The sequence below is a fragment of the Dasypus novemcinctus genome, chromosome 15 (assembly GCF_030445035.2).
Source record: "Dasypus novemcinctus isolate mDasNov1 chromosome 15, mDasNov1.1.hap2, whole genome shotgun sequence".
Taxonomy (NCBI): domain Eukaryota; kingdom Metazoa; phylum Chordata; class Mammalia; order Cingulata; family Dasypodidae; genus Dasypus; species Dasypus novemcinctus.
The window spans coordinates 4,210,352-4,224,469 of NC_080687.1; the positions used below are offsets into that span (position 1 = coordinate 4,210,352).

General features: G+C 55.3%; 1 protein-coding gene across 6 annotated transcripts in view; it reads right to left on the bottom strand.

Moving 5' to 3' along the window:
- Positions 1-238: 238 nt before the first annotated feature.
- Positions 239-14,118, bottom strand: part of NBEA (neurobeachin) — a 579,373-nt gene continuing 565,493 nt past the window's right edge. For 3 of the 6 annotated variants that reach the window (XM_071208160.1, XM_071208159.1, XM_071208158.1), the window contains exons 54-58: positions 5,527-5,628; positions 4,395-4,591; positions 3,632-3,783; positions 1,875-1,958; positions 239-1,635 (exon numbers count right to left, since the gene is read on the bottom strand). In XM_071208160.1, coding sequence (XP_071064261.1) covers positions 1,629-1,635; positions 1,875-1,958; positions 3,632-3,783; positions 4,395-4,591; positions 5,527-5,628 — 542 coding nt within the window. In that variant the 3' untranslated portion in view covers positions 239-1,628. Of the gene's footprint in view, positions 1,636-1,700; positions 1,959-3,631; positions 3,784-4,394; positions 4,592-5,526; positions 5,629-14,118 lie in introns of those variants that run through there. The other 3 variants (XM_058276965.2, XM_058276959.2, XM_058276963.2) reach the window with 2 other exon arrangements.

Here is a 14,118-nt window from a genome sequence, read left to right on the forward strand (position 1 = left end):
ATAAAAACAACCAAAAAGGTGGATTACGTGGAATCCCCAAGGAGGGCTGTTTCCCTCTGGCGCCTGCTGCTCCAGCTCCCGGCCACGTGGTCCAGCGGAGCGGCTCACGTGCAGCCAGGTACGCCCCGCGCCAGGACGCTGTTAGGCCTTCACATGAGCTGGACTGGGGCCTTGAACTTGTACGGCCACCAAATGAATGCAGGTGAGCGGCGCATCTAATGAAATGTGAAACAATCGGTGAATTCTTTGCATATTTTATTTTTCTTTTTTTGATTTCCAACTCACACACATCTGGCGTATTTTACATCTTTGCAATAAAACATGGTTACAATAGCTTAAGGAATTTATATATCCAAAATATTTCACCATGATCTTGAGATGAAATGAACTTGTCTTCCAGATGGTCAATATCCTCCCAATTCTAAGCTACAAACTCAAGACATTGCTTACAGGCTGGAGCTGAAGAACTTACTCATTACGCTGATTCCCCGTAATTTCAGAATCTCATAAATACAAACAACAATGAAGAAGGAAGTCAGGGCTAGAACTTACTAGTACAAGGTGGAGAACAAATAAGTAATCACATCAATAAATAATGATATGTTTCTGGTGCAAAGTGCCAATACAAAGAATCCATTATCTTGTTTTATCTTTAAATAAATGACTGCAAGTGAGTGTAAATTCTGAGAAAATTACATTCCTGAAACATGCCTCATAGCCCTACCGACACAATATGTACATCTATGACGATACGGTCACCAAATATACAAAGAGGAAACGTGAGGAAGGTGTATATCCACCCCTGGGTGTGTAACTCGATCAGTACGATGGATGGAAAATCATTGGATAGCCATCGTTTATGTCACAGAGGACCAAGGGCCTCGGGCTAAGAATGTGGCTTTCGATGAGAATTTCACAAGAACCTAAAAGAATAACTTCAGTTATTGTAATAAAGTCCAACTTGTTATTCAAGAAATGAAGCTATTCAAGAACCAAAGAGGAAAAACTGCTCGCATCCGATTCCCTCCCCGACCGTATACAGCGGAAGCTGGTGGGGCGGCGCCGGACGAGCGCCCCGGGCAGTCACTGCCAGGCGCCATGTCCCCAAGCCCCTTTCTGCTGTGTCTTCAAATTATGAAGGGCAGGGCTGAATTTTCTCTGTAGAAAATACCAAAATGGCAAACAATGGCTTGGAATCCAAATGCTGTATGAGCAAATTTCACTTAGAAGGGATGAAATTTAGATTAAAAGGTGCAAACCATATTTTGGTGAAGATGTCAAAAAATCACTGATTGAGCCCCAAGTCAACCCTTTCCCACGAGCTGTGTCCTTGGACAGGCCTTCCGGCGCCTCTGAACGCACCTGTGCCACCGCGTCGGAGTAAAGGACATGCAGGCTGTACTCCACAGTAAAATTAAGAAACGTTTTGTTCTTTATACAAGGTTTTACTTTTTACAAAAGTATCCCTTTAAATAAGATGCATCTGATGTACAAAGTATCAAACGGGTTTTTTTTTTCCTCAGCTTGAAAAGAGGCTGGAAATGGGATGCAGTCAGGTTCAAAGCTGGACTCTGTACCCACTGGACACGGGGTTGCTCAGAACTGTCCAAAGTCTCTGGTGACGCGTCCTACAACCTTTTCTCAATAAACAACAGATAGGAAATAATTACCAAAACACCTAATTCATACAATTTACATGGTAGAAGCTTGCTTGACAGCAGCTGGTGTTCGGTGGTGAAAAAGCACACAAAGGAAAAGGGTGGCTATTGCTGGGCGCGATGGATGTACAGACGGGGGTGGCCGCGGCGAGCTGCGCCCCCGCGCCCGCCTGCCCGCGGCGTGTGCCCCGCTCGAGCCTGGCTCCTCTTCAGTACCTGTTCTGGTGCTCGTAGTGCCACCGGTTGAAATCGATGTTAAAGGCTACGATGCTCCCAGAGGCCATGCCCGTGATCAGTGTTCTGGAAGAGAGACGGCCGTCAGGCGGGATGCCCCCTGCGCCCCAAGCTCACCCTGCCTTGTTGGGGGCGGCACCCTTGGCAGGGGCCCCCTCGCAGCCTCATTCCTCCCATGGCCTCTCGGTAGCTCGCCACGGGCCTCGACGTGGGGCGCCTCTTCCTGCAGCCCCCATGCCACCCTCCCAGCGCCTGCTGCCGCAGCACGACCAGCTGGGGTCGCCGTGCCCACGCACCGCCCGCGAGCCCGCGTCAGCCTCCCTCGCCTCCTCTCCTTCCAGCTTCACCACCCAGCAGGGGCCCGGCCCGAGGGTCTGCCTCGCTGCCACTGCCTGGCTCCGGGTCGGGTCCCGGCCAGCACTGTGTCGGAAGAACACCTGTGAGCGCGCGGCCCAGGGCCCGCGTAGCTGCCCGCTCACGGCGGGGACGTGGCCTCAGGGACATGAGAGACCAGCAGGAACTGGAGCTGAGGGATGAGGTTAAAGCAGGAACGCTCTGGAGACCCCAGGGCTGCGGCGGCTCGGCCTCTGCTCGCCACACCTGGTGCGCGGGTTCCCAGCTATGGGGGCGCCCCTGTCCCCCCTGCCCTCCCCTCCCCCGGCACAGGGCGGCCCTTCCTCTGCCTCCTGCCGGGCACCTGCTCTGCACCTGCGGTGTCGCCGTGCCGGGCGCCTCTCATGGCCCCTCCGTGCTTGTACTTCACCTACCAGCAAATGTCTGCAAGTGACTCCACGCGGCGTGCGGCCAGCAGGGACAATGTTTACAAACTTCTCAGGAACACAGACCGAATCTAAAGTCCAAGGACTTTAGGAAGAGCTGGTATCCACCAGCAACTGCACGGCAGAGCAGTGCCTTGGCGAACGGGGACAGCGTCCCCGCGGGACCCCTCTTACACCCTCAAAAGGCGGTGTGTGCCCCCACCGGGCCACGCTCCTTGATGACTCCATTTTACGATATTGTGCAGAAGACTGTTGAGTTTCTGCCTGCCTTAATGTTTGTAATAGCTTAAAACCATTTTTTCTTACAAGGAATACTGCATGCTGTTGCAGAAAAGTTGGTTAACAAGCTTTTCTTATTTATGTTAAATATGTATAGCAAAAAAATCGAGATATGATAGGCTATATTAAGATAATAGGGTTTTAGTTTATTTTTTAAAAATTTATATTCCTAATATTCTTTTCACTTTATAACCCCAAGTTGAATTTTAGGAAATAACAAAATCCTATCACAAACTGAAGAAACATGGAAAATCCTATTAATATTTGTATCAAGCCATTCCAGAAAGTGTCTGAAAGGAATACTCAAAATGCAGCACATTAACACAAATGAGAAATAGGGGGCTAGGAAGGTGGGCGACCGAGGACTGTCTCAACTGAAGAGTGGGTGCCTCCGCCTCGGGGTAGGCGGCCCAGGGCCCCCGCGAGCTCCCCCGGGGTTCTCGGGCTGGAAGTCCGCCTCCAGCTCACCCCACCTCTGCGGAGCTGAAAGCCGGAGTGGCCCGAGGCCGGGGGCCCGAGAGCGGGGGGCTTTGGGGAAAGGCAGGACGGTGTGGACCCCTCAAAGGGAGGGCCTCCTCCTCAGCCCCGTTCGCCCCTCTGCTGACCCCCGTCCCCGCCCCTCTCTCACCAGCGGCGTTTCGGGGCGCGTTTCCTGGGCCCGCCCGCCGAGCCCACGCTCACCTCTGGTCGTGGGACAGGTCCATGGCTCGGATGCCCGCGTCGCACCCCGGGTAGATGTAGAGCTGCTTGAAGTCGCAGGCCTGCCAGACCTCCACCACGCCGCTGTCCCCGCCCGTCACCAGGTTCTGGCCGTCGCTGCTCAGGAGGACGGCCTGCGGGGGAGACAGGGCCGCTGTGTCCAGAGGCTCCCGGGACGTCGAGGGCACCCCGGGGTCCTTCCCGCGTCACCACCCCCCCGCCTGTGGCTGCTCGTCCTAGTGCAGGGCGCAGAACGGCTCCCGGGAGCTGCCGCGGCCGTGCCACTACAGAGGACTCGATGAAAACCGCACGGGCCCTGGGGATCCTAGCCATCTAGTGCGGGAGAACCCGAGAACGGAGGCACACGGCGTCTGTGAGTCCTTAGCGGGGCTACGACGAGACCGAGAACAAAGGGCAGCGCCTCCTTCAAAACGGTTTCAACTAATGGTCAGGAATGACGGTTCCTCTGGGAATGAAGGGAAACTGGGAACGTGTGATTTTGGTCTAGGGTTCCGAAGAGAAGATTCTTTGACAAACTGTAAACAGTGACCCCTCATGGGCTGAGGCCCCGCGACCAGCGGGTGTGGCCTCGAGGCTGAGGTGCTGGGTGGGCTGTGTGAACTCTGGGTTCATCCCAGCGCCTCTCCTGCTGTGTAGACCGGCACGCGAGCACCTGGGTCCTGGAGAGGCTGCGCCCTGGACCGCGTCGCGGAGACGGCCCCCCGCTCGGGCCCCGCGCACGCACCCGTGTCGAGTCGCTGATCTCCATCTGCGCCAGCAGCTTCCCGTTGATGCTGAAGTTGCTGAAGCGGCCGCGCTCGTAGTAGATGACGCAGTGGCCCTCGCTGGAGACGGAGATCAGGCGCGGGAAGAGGCAGTTCTCAGGCCCCTCGAGGGCGCGCAGCAGGTCGCCCGTGATGGTGTGGACCAGGCAGGGGCCTTCTGCAGGGCGAGGACCAGCGCGGGGTCAGTGCGGCGCAGGCCGTGGCGGCGCCCAGGGGACGGATGCGTGATTTGTCAGGAGACAGAGGCCCGCTGAAGAGCCAGGCGCCGTGGTGGCCGACCTAAGGGCACACTCGGGTGGCTGTCCCCAAGAGCCCGCGCCCGCCCGGACAGCAGAAGGCTGTTTCCTGGCCCTAAGTTAAGGCTTGCATTGAAAACCCCCCGTTCGTGCATCTCGGGGCCACGTGCTCATAGACGCCAGGATCAGGCGTGGCCCCTGCCTTCGGAAACCACATGCATCCTCGGCAAAGATTAACCAAGTCGCATCGTGGACGGTTTCCACGATACCCGTCTCGAAATAAAACCTGCCAGCCCCACCGTCTTCAGCCTTCTCTCTCTGGACCCGCCTGCGCTGCCCTCCCCATGCCACCGACTCCTTCCTGCCCCAGGGCCTCCGCATGGAGAGATGGCATTGGAGGCAGAATTAGAACCCAGGCTCCTCACGGGCCTGAGTCCACACTGCGGTCCACGGGGAGGCAGGAGGGCCACCTTCCTTCCCCCACGCTCTCCTGCCCAGGCTGGGGAGGTGGGCCCACGAGCCAGCACGTCTAAGGAGTAGGCTGGCCCACCTCCCGCTGCATCGGAGATCGTTTTCCTTTGTCTTTGAAAACATCCTTTTTAATGCTGCGTTTTATCAACAATAATGAACTGCAAAGCACTGACCGGCGTTCCGGCTGGACCATGGAGGACCACGGAACGCTATGGACCACGTTTTGCACATTTTCCACCGTTTACCAGTAAATGTGAACCACGCGGAACAGCTGCGAGGAACCTGGCTACGGGGAGGCTCGTCAAAGCAGCGCACCGTGTGCCGTGGTCAGCGAGAGAAAACGCATGTTATTTTAAGATCTAACAGGGAAGAAACGACCTCTGACCTTTAGCTCCGCTGATCACGAGTCCAAGTTCCGCACAGACAGACACACAGACAACTTCGTGGTCATGGCCCGTGAGGACAGCTCTTGGTGCGGGGTAGTCGCCTACGGGAAGACAAGAGCCCTCAGTCACCACCAGCCTGGCCGGAAGGACACCCAGGCCCAGCACCAGCCCGAACGGGGCAGCGCCGCTGTGACCTCCCTGACCTGTGTGACCTGCCGAGGACAGCAGGGCAGTGGTGGCAGCCATCCTCCTCGTATCGCGGCTGTGGGACAGACACCGAGCCTGATTTCGTGAGAGTATTTACAACACTCACGAGGCGGCGCCATTCCTATCCTCATTTTGTAGCCGAGAAACTTGGGGCTGTGCAAGGTGACCCCACCTGCCCCGTCACCCGGCGAGTGGTGCTGGCACTGACCCAGAGCTCTCGAGCCCTTCTGCAGGGCAACTGAAGCGCTCCAGCCAGACGGGCTGAGGGCGTGTTTCTGGGGGGAGCAGGAAGGCAAGGAGGGCCGATTACTTCTCCACTTGACTCTGGTGCAAACCTAGTGGGCGCCCACGAGCTCAAGGCAGCTCATGTTCTCGCAGCCACGCACTCTCACAACTCCGAGCGGGGGCCCCTCAGTGGTGGGCGCCGGGCGGGGGGCTGGGAGCATACAGAAGTCTAAGACACAACCGGGAACCGCTCAAGAGCTACTGGACCGCCACAGGCTTCCCGGAGGTGCTGGCCAGCGGGTGACCGCCGTGGGGAAGGACACGTGTGTGCACCGAGCACGGTGGGGGCCAGAGCCGGACAGGTGCAGGGCGAGTCGGCTGCAGTCGGGCAGCGCGGGCCGGGCCGAGGGCGCAGCGCCCCCCGTACTTGGAGACAGAAACGAGGGCTCTCCAACAGTCTCGGGGTGCAGAAGTGGGGAGGAAAAGGGGCAAGCCAAAGTTGGGAAGGAGATCTGGAAGGTAAATGGGGTGTGGCCCCCATCTGGGTAGATTTAGGGGGTTCCTTTGATGAGAGGGGATCAGAAAGCCGAGGCTGGCCACACCGGCAGGGTATAAAAGATGGAAAGCCTCCCTGGAGGGAAACCTGCTGCAGGCCGCGCAGCGCTTCTGAGCACGGTTTGGGCTGGGTCACTCAGTCAGGTATTTACTGAGTGCCTTTTGACAGCCCACTATTTCCACTGCCTATGTACCCCCCCCATTTCTCTCTCTCAATTTAAAAAAAAAATTACAGCAGACTCACATGATGTTTGCTTATCCTGGATGTATCAGTGTTATTTCATTGAGTCTACGATATCCTGATATCCTCTGCACACAGCAAAGAACAAGTTTACACATCAGCATTCCTTAGTATCTATGTGTGTCAGCAGATCCCTTTCAGCCACCAGCTTCTGAAACCATTACTTTACCTCCTTGAGCAGGTGTGCTGGAACTTGTTCTTGTAACTGACACTACTTTAGAAATCTTGACTTTTTTTCTCTCGAGTGGTATTTCTCAAACTGGGGCCACTATACTCTGGGATCTCTGGATATTTTCTTGGACGTAAGAAAGTTCTATGAAAAATTTAAAATTTCAGATTTGCGTTTTAACGATACTGTAATTTATTTTTACCAGTTACAGTGATCAAACCTCTGCGCTGTCAGAATGCATGCTATGCTAATTCTTTGCTCTGGTGATTTAAAATGGAAATACGCTTTCAGCACTGAGATGAGCCAATTAAGTCAGTCTCTCAAACTGGGGTCATGGGGTCCAGGGACGTGCTCCTGAGTGGGGGAGCCGTGCGTCATCGACGACAAGTTTGCTCATTCCAGAAGGCGCCACGTCCTCCAGTCAGAGGAGCGCTGCTGTAGACTGCTTTCCTCCAAGTTCACAGCTTCCTTTCATGTTGGCAGCATCGGCCAGGAACCAGATTTTGTCTTCAGAATTTAAAAAATGCATTTGAAAAAACACAACATTTACAGGAGACAAACAAAATCCCCCGGGGGCCCACCGGGAACTTTCACGGTCCCTGGAGCAGCGCGGAGGACACGCCGGCCTCTGTGCATTCCTGCACCATCCTCTTCTTACTCTGCTCTCCCCGGCACCGGCCGCTCCGTTCGGGGTCTCTCTTTTCCAGTGCGTTCCCCGCACAGGCCTGCCCGCCTCTCTCTACGGGCCACACACACCCTGCGCCGCCTCGGGGCTCTCCGTCCCACAGCTGCCTCTGAGTGGGCCGCCCTGGCCCTTGGGTGCACAGCGGCGGGAGGGGGCAGCGGAGGCCCCTGGACTTGTGGGTGCTGGGGCACCCATCTCGCGGCCCTACCGTGCCCAAGTAGGGCCCAGCTGGGCAGGGGCTCTTCTCTGCCCCCAGGGGCAGAGGGAAGGCCCCAAGGAGCGCAGCGCTAATGGGGGCTCGCGCCGGGCTGCAATGCGCCCAGCGCAGCCCCCAGCAAACCCCGCCACCTGGTTGCCCCAGGCGCGCTCAGCTTTGCCTCAGCTTCCAGTTTGCTTTTAGGCACCTCCCAGGTGGAGGGAAGAGAGCAGCAGCCTGTGCTGGTTGAGCATCTTGTTCTACATCTCTGTGTGCTGCTCCAATGTGCTGTATTTTTGTCTGAAACAGTCATATAATTTATAAAACCCCGCTTCAGATTTATAAAACTACCCTCCTAAAGGAGGATTAGTATTGATAAAATTGTATGTGTAATATTATTCAACGTTTAAAAGTGATTATTTTGAGGCAAGACTGGAACACCAAAAAACCCTGAAATTATACATTTTAAAAAATTTATATAAAGCCAATCCGAAGTAAACACAGAGTTTTAAGAACCTTTCCCATATATGGTAAAATAAAACACAAACACCAATCTAGTTCTCTTGCAGGGAATGCTGATACAAAAGGCACAAGAATCCTAAAAATACTCCTTATATATGTAATATAAAAATTAACGTTCTCCATTTTGAAATAAGTTTCAAGACTTAGGTCTGACTTAGAAGTTGGCAATGTTTTACTTTTCTTCACGATTTCCCCAGATCTTTTGCATACACTGTGGATGCGACTCTTGGGGAGAGGGGTAGGGTTCCGAAAGTACCGCTCCCTCTGCAGCTGGCGAGAAGGGGGTCGTGCTCAGGGCCTGGAGCTGGGGGCCGCGGCGAGCGAAGCTGCTGTCCGGTTTATGGTCTGCAGGAGCCCCGACAATCACCAGGCACCCGTCACCGCCGCCCGCTCTAGCGATGCAGTGTGGACTTGAGGCCCGGCTGAGGGGGCTGCAGCTGGGCCTCCAGGGGCCTGCGCCACACGGCCCTTCCGCTCACCCCGTGGTCTCTCTCCTGCGAGGAGCTCGAGACCACGAAGCAGGATGGAGATTCCTGGAGACCCCAAGTATAAGTCTTCACCTCGTCTCGAGCAAAAGTCCGTCCCACGGTCTTCAAAATGGCCAGTGAAAAGAACGTTCAAGGCCAGATGCCGCTGCTGGCACGGCAGCCGGGGGCTGCTCCTGCGGAGTGAGCAGGGACCACCCTGGCTCTTCTCAGGTTGAACTCGCGGTGGTCTCCTGGCGGGGGAGCAGCCGCCCACAGCGGAACTGGAGGTGGGACCTCAGGCCCAGGGCCTCTGTATTTCTGCTGGAATCGGAGGACAAACCTCCTCGTAAACGTCATCCGGATTTTATCGATGGCCTTTGTGCAGTGATGCAAAATAAAACCATTGCAGAGAACGCTGTCACTCGCATTTACCAAAAATTGGATGGCATTTTTATTTAAATTCCCTAAATAACAGCTTTTAAGTAAATATGGAAAGTGCGAGCCTGATTTCCAGATTGCTTACCTACTCTATGTCAGGAAGAGGCGCGGGGAGAGCGCTGCGTGGCTGTGCCGGGCGCCTGTGGTCGCGTGGTGGGGTCCAGCACCAGGGCTTGCGAGGCCCCGGCGGAGAATCGCCCCAGGGTGGCAGGTGCTGGGCTCTCACTCGACGCCACCCCATGTGCACCTGAGCCCGGCTCCTCCCTCCACGGCCTGCTCTCCCTGCCAGAGCGGCTGAGGCGGGTGCCTTTCGCCATGAGCCCGCGTCGGGGCCCGTAGGTGACTGTCCGCCTCTCACTGCACAGTGGTGCCTGCTGCGACCCTCCCGCTTCCTGAGGAAGCAGGCTCTGCGTGACGCCCAGGGACCCCGGCCTGTGACTGGATGCTCCCGTGCCGGGAGCTGCTCTGCCTTTTTACTGCCTTCTGACCCAGGCAAAGACTTGGTGCCACTGAGTGCCAGGGACGGCGTGGCGCAGCCGCCGTCTCATCATGCGCCCCATGGCGCCTCCCGGTGTCGGGATGAGGCTGGGGGCCGAGCGCCCTGCAGTTTGGCGGGCCCCAAGCCCACGAGGCCGCGGCGGGGGTGGTCACACGTGTGCCCTGTCGGGAAGGCGCAGCATGGAGAGCTCCGCGCCATGCCTTGGGTGCTCATCTCTGAGAACGCCTCTGCTCGGTAGGGACTGGGGGGCTCCTTAAGAGAAGCCTGAGTGCCAGTGGAGAGGGGGACGTGGCGTGGCAGCTGGCCGGCCTCAGGTGGAGGCCCCCGTCTGATCGGCCTGCCTTCCACGAAGCTTGCACGCGGGCTGAAGACTCTGGAAGCGGAGGAGGAAGGCTCGGGGACGATGCCACACGAGCTGCTCGGTGAGCATTTGCAGAGTTGATCTGAGAGGCTAACAGTGCACCCTCACGTCTGCGCTGCGGTCTTGAGAGGCCGCATCGAGGCCTGAGCTTTCGTCATGCCTCCCCTGTGGGCTTAGGAATGGGTGGGATTTTGGGCTGAGATCCTGCTGCACCTCAGGCTCTGCTCAGATGAGAGCGCGGGGCTGCCCCTGGCCACTCTCCTGGTGGCACATAATGAGAAACGTCAAGCCCGAGAGCAGTGGAATCCTGGATCTGGGGGTTCAGCAGTGCTAATCCGGAGACGGGGCACGCGCACTGCCACGGGCTCCGGGGGAACGCGGCCGGCGCCACAACACACCTGACCGAGGCCAGTCAGCTTCTGGCACGAACCGCCAGCTCTGCTCCCCTTTCTTTCAGGCAGTCGGCTGCTTCCAATTAGAGTGCGCAAATTAATTTTTATCACTTCCAAATTAGTTTCAGAATTTGTGCACAAGTCTGTTGCAGATGAAAGCATCTGTCCCTCACAACCTAAGATAATTTTCTATGTTCAGACTCACAAGTTTGAAAGAGTCACGATGATTAACAGTATTACAAAGTCTATTAATGAAACAACTATACGGTAGGTGGCCTTTGTTTCTTTTAAAGTCTGAAACTCTTTGTAACAATCCTTTTACAAATTTTCATTGTCACTGTGGCACTTTTGCTAAATTATATTTGAAACAATGGAGCCAGAGTCCTCTGTACCTATAAAAAATCCACAAACGTGGCTTCTTTTTCTTGTGTCACGAACAGGGCTACTCATTAAAGATAAAGACAACGCAGAAGAGAGCTGAGTGTGCTAAAGCATGTGCGGCCATCCTGGAACGCAGACGCTGCCGCTTCCTAAGCTGTGAGGGGCCCGCAGGGGCCGCCCCTCTGGCCCTCGAGGCCTCCGGCCTCCACACCAAGGCCAATCCCTGAGCTGCGGGAGCCACCGAGGCACGAGCAGGCAGGTCTCACGCGCGGCCCTCCCCTTCTCGTGCTGGTTGAGAGAGATGACCTTCAGAGTCAAAGGGCATTCCTCTCAGACACCTGACTACGACTTGGACGTGACGAGGGCGGCGGGCGTCAGCAGCCAAGGCTGCGAGACGGGACCCAGCCCTGGCGCTCCAGCCTGTGAACTGGGCACTGGAGCATGTAACCTCAGGGTGCGTGAACAGCGTGCCTCCTTTAGGGATGGGCTTCCGGGGACAAGGACACCCACGGCCGGGTCACGACACGACAGCCTGCGTCCACACGATCCTGTGTGCCCGCGTGCGCGAGCTGCGCGGCTGCACCCTTCTGGGCCCGCCTAACAGATATGTGACTCAGGGCCACCACACGCTACAGCTGACTTTTTATTTCTTGCTTTTGCTGTATTGATTATCCGTTTGGTAAAAAGCTGAAACCAGTTTTCTACATAACCATCAATTTGGGCCCGAGATGTAAAGCTAAGCGCTCGATGGGCACTTGGAGTGCCTGAGATGCCTGCGAGCAACCCGTGACGTGGAAGACGCCACGACCCGGCAGGCCAAGCAGCCTGTGTCTGTGGACAAAGCCCGCGAGGCCAGGGGCCGACTGGCCGGTGCTCCCTGCTCGCGGGAGGCGCCCCGTCCGGCCGTCACCTGCTGGTCCTTGCCTTACGGGGACGGGTGAGGTGCAGTCACACACCACATGCCCTCGTTGACCGTCCAGGGAAGTCTCAGCATGGTGGACTCTATGGAAATGCCTCAGGTTCCAACAGTGAGAGCAAAACACCTAATAACGCTAAGAGGGAGGCAATAGTGAGAAACCCGGGCTGGGATATTCTGTCATCATTTCTTAAAGATAATCTGGCCCTTATTAAAGCTTAAGAAAAACACTCCTTTTAACAAAAATAGCCTTTCCAATCCTTAAATAAGGATTAATAGAAACATTCTGTATTTACATGGCTCTTGCTGGAAGGAATTTTAAATGCTCTAAACATTATTCTATTTAACTCTTCTGATGGACGAAACCTATAATCAATAATCAACCATCTTTTGATTTGAAAGAGCATTAGAAATAGAGCACCTAAAATAGATAATGGCTATAATTTAACATTTTTTCTTTGGAATTCTTTCCCTCAGAGCAGTACATTATACAAACTATCTTATCTCTGCTACCAGATGGAGGTTTTTAAAAAATGAATCCCTTGTTTGGAAATATCCTTTACATCATTTCTGAGCTTCATTGGAAGACAGTAACTAACTGGATATCAAGCTCTCATTTAATTTAAAAATTTTTTCTAGTAACTTCTAATTTTTTGTCAATATGCATGAAGGGTCCCAGACCTATTTAATTAAGCTTTTCTAAGAAATGCTACACTACTATGGAAATAAAGAAAAGTTGGAAATATGTGTGTACATACATTTAGATAAAAAAATGCCTGATAACGTACCATACTTGAAAAAATAAGGTCCATCGATGGTGGGCCAAATGCTTTCCACACACACAAAACTAGAATCATGCTAGAAAGCAGGAGTTTTTTTTTTAAGGATATGATTAAAAGAAGAGAAATTAAGGTTACCTTATTAGTATTTAGAGTTTGATGCTTGGTCAATTTAGAATTGGTAGCTAATTGTTTGAATTCGTTGGAAATCAAGTAACATGGAATACTTTGTGCCTGAAATCAATATGACACGTCTTAGTTCACAATTTAGAGCGGATAATTAAATGCAGACTACACGCGCTCTCGTCCAGCTTCTCCACGAGACCCGTCCTTCACCCCACCTGCCGTTCCTCCGTCCGCTGCGCTTCGCTCTGGCTGCTGACGAGGAAACCTCGTGTGGAATCTGCTTACCTGCTGAGCCCCCTCCGTCTCCTCTCTTATGTTTAGAAGAGGTCTGGAGGCTCCGAACCTCCGAAGCCATTTCCTGTTTGGGCCGAATCCCCGTCAAACGCGTGAAGGGTGTGTGCGGGAGGCGCCAAGGTGCTGTCCTTTGCTCTTCCTTCCCCGGCTGCCTCACGGGCAGGGCCTGGTCACACTGCAGAGGCCTGGGTGGGCGCAGCCCCCGTCGAGCCGCCGCCACGCGGCCCCCAGCCTTCTCCCCTGTCCTGACGGCGCTTTAGGTGCTGATGCACAGATCCCTGGGAAATTCTCATCTTTGTGGTGTCATAAATATCCCCAAACACACCATTTAGTCTACCCCGGGGTGCTGCGACAGGTTGTGCGTTATAGCAACCGTGGTCCACGGACTCGCCGTTGTCAGCACCTGCCGAGAGCTTGCTGCACTTCGTGGGAAGCACGTACGGAACCACGGAAAGCTTGGCAATCAAACCCGCTGTTCTTTCTAGGCAATCTCTTCTGTGGTTATTTCTGCACTCGTTTAACCATGTTTACTGAAAACCTGTTGTATGTCCCTGGACTGGGGACCAGAGGCCTAAGGGGGAAGGACAGGGACTGGGATTCGACCTCAGGAGCCCCTGACAGCGGGGCGCAGGGACAGCGGGGCGCAGGGACAGCGGGGCGCAGGGGCAACGGCCCTTCTGTGAACAAAACAAGCCGGAGGGGTGGCCGAGCAGAGGTGCCGCACAAGTCTGCTGCAAGGCTCGGGGCTTTCACGGGGGGCATGCGCTGCTTCCCAACTGGTTTACCCGGGGCCCCTCTTCTGACCCCACAGGCCGTCCTGGGGAGCACTGTGAAGGAAGAATGCGTGGGAGGTTGCCACCCCCAGCAAGGGGGCGCCTGTGCAGCTCGTGCTTTCCTGAAGCTGGCGCAGGGGGCCCCTCACAGAGACATTTACCACACCCCACACCGGAGAGCGTCAAGTGCCCGAGTGAGGCACCACCAGAGCCTCGTGGGAATTCAGGGACGGGAGGGGACACCTTCCTGCACGTTCTGCCAAGAGCGGGCCGACGGGACCAGGAGGGGTGTGCAGAGACTGGCACGGGCGGCCGAGCAGGGGACAGCGTGAGGGGGCTGGGAAGCAGGTTGCAGGGGACGCGCT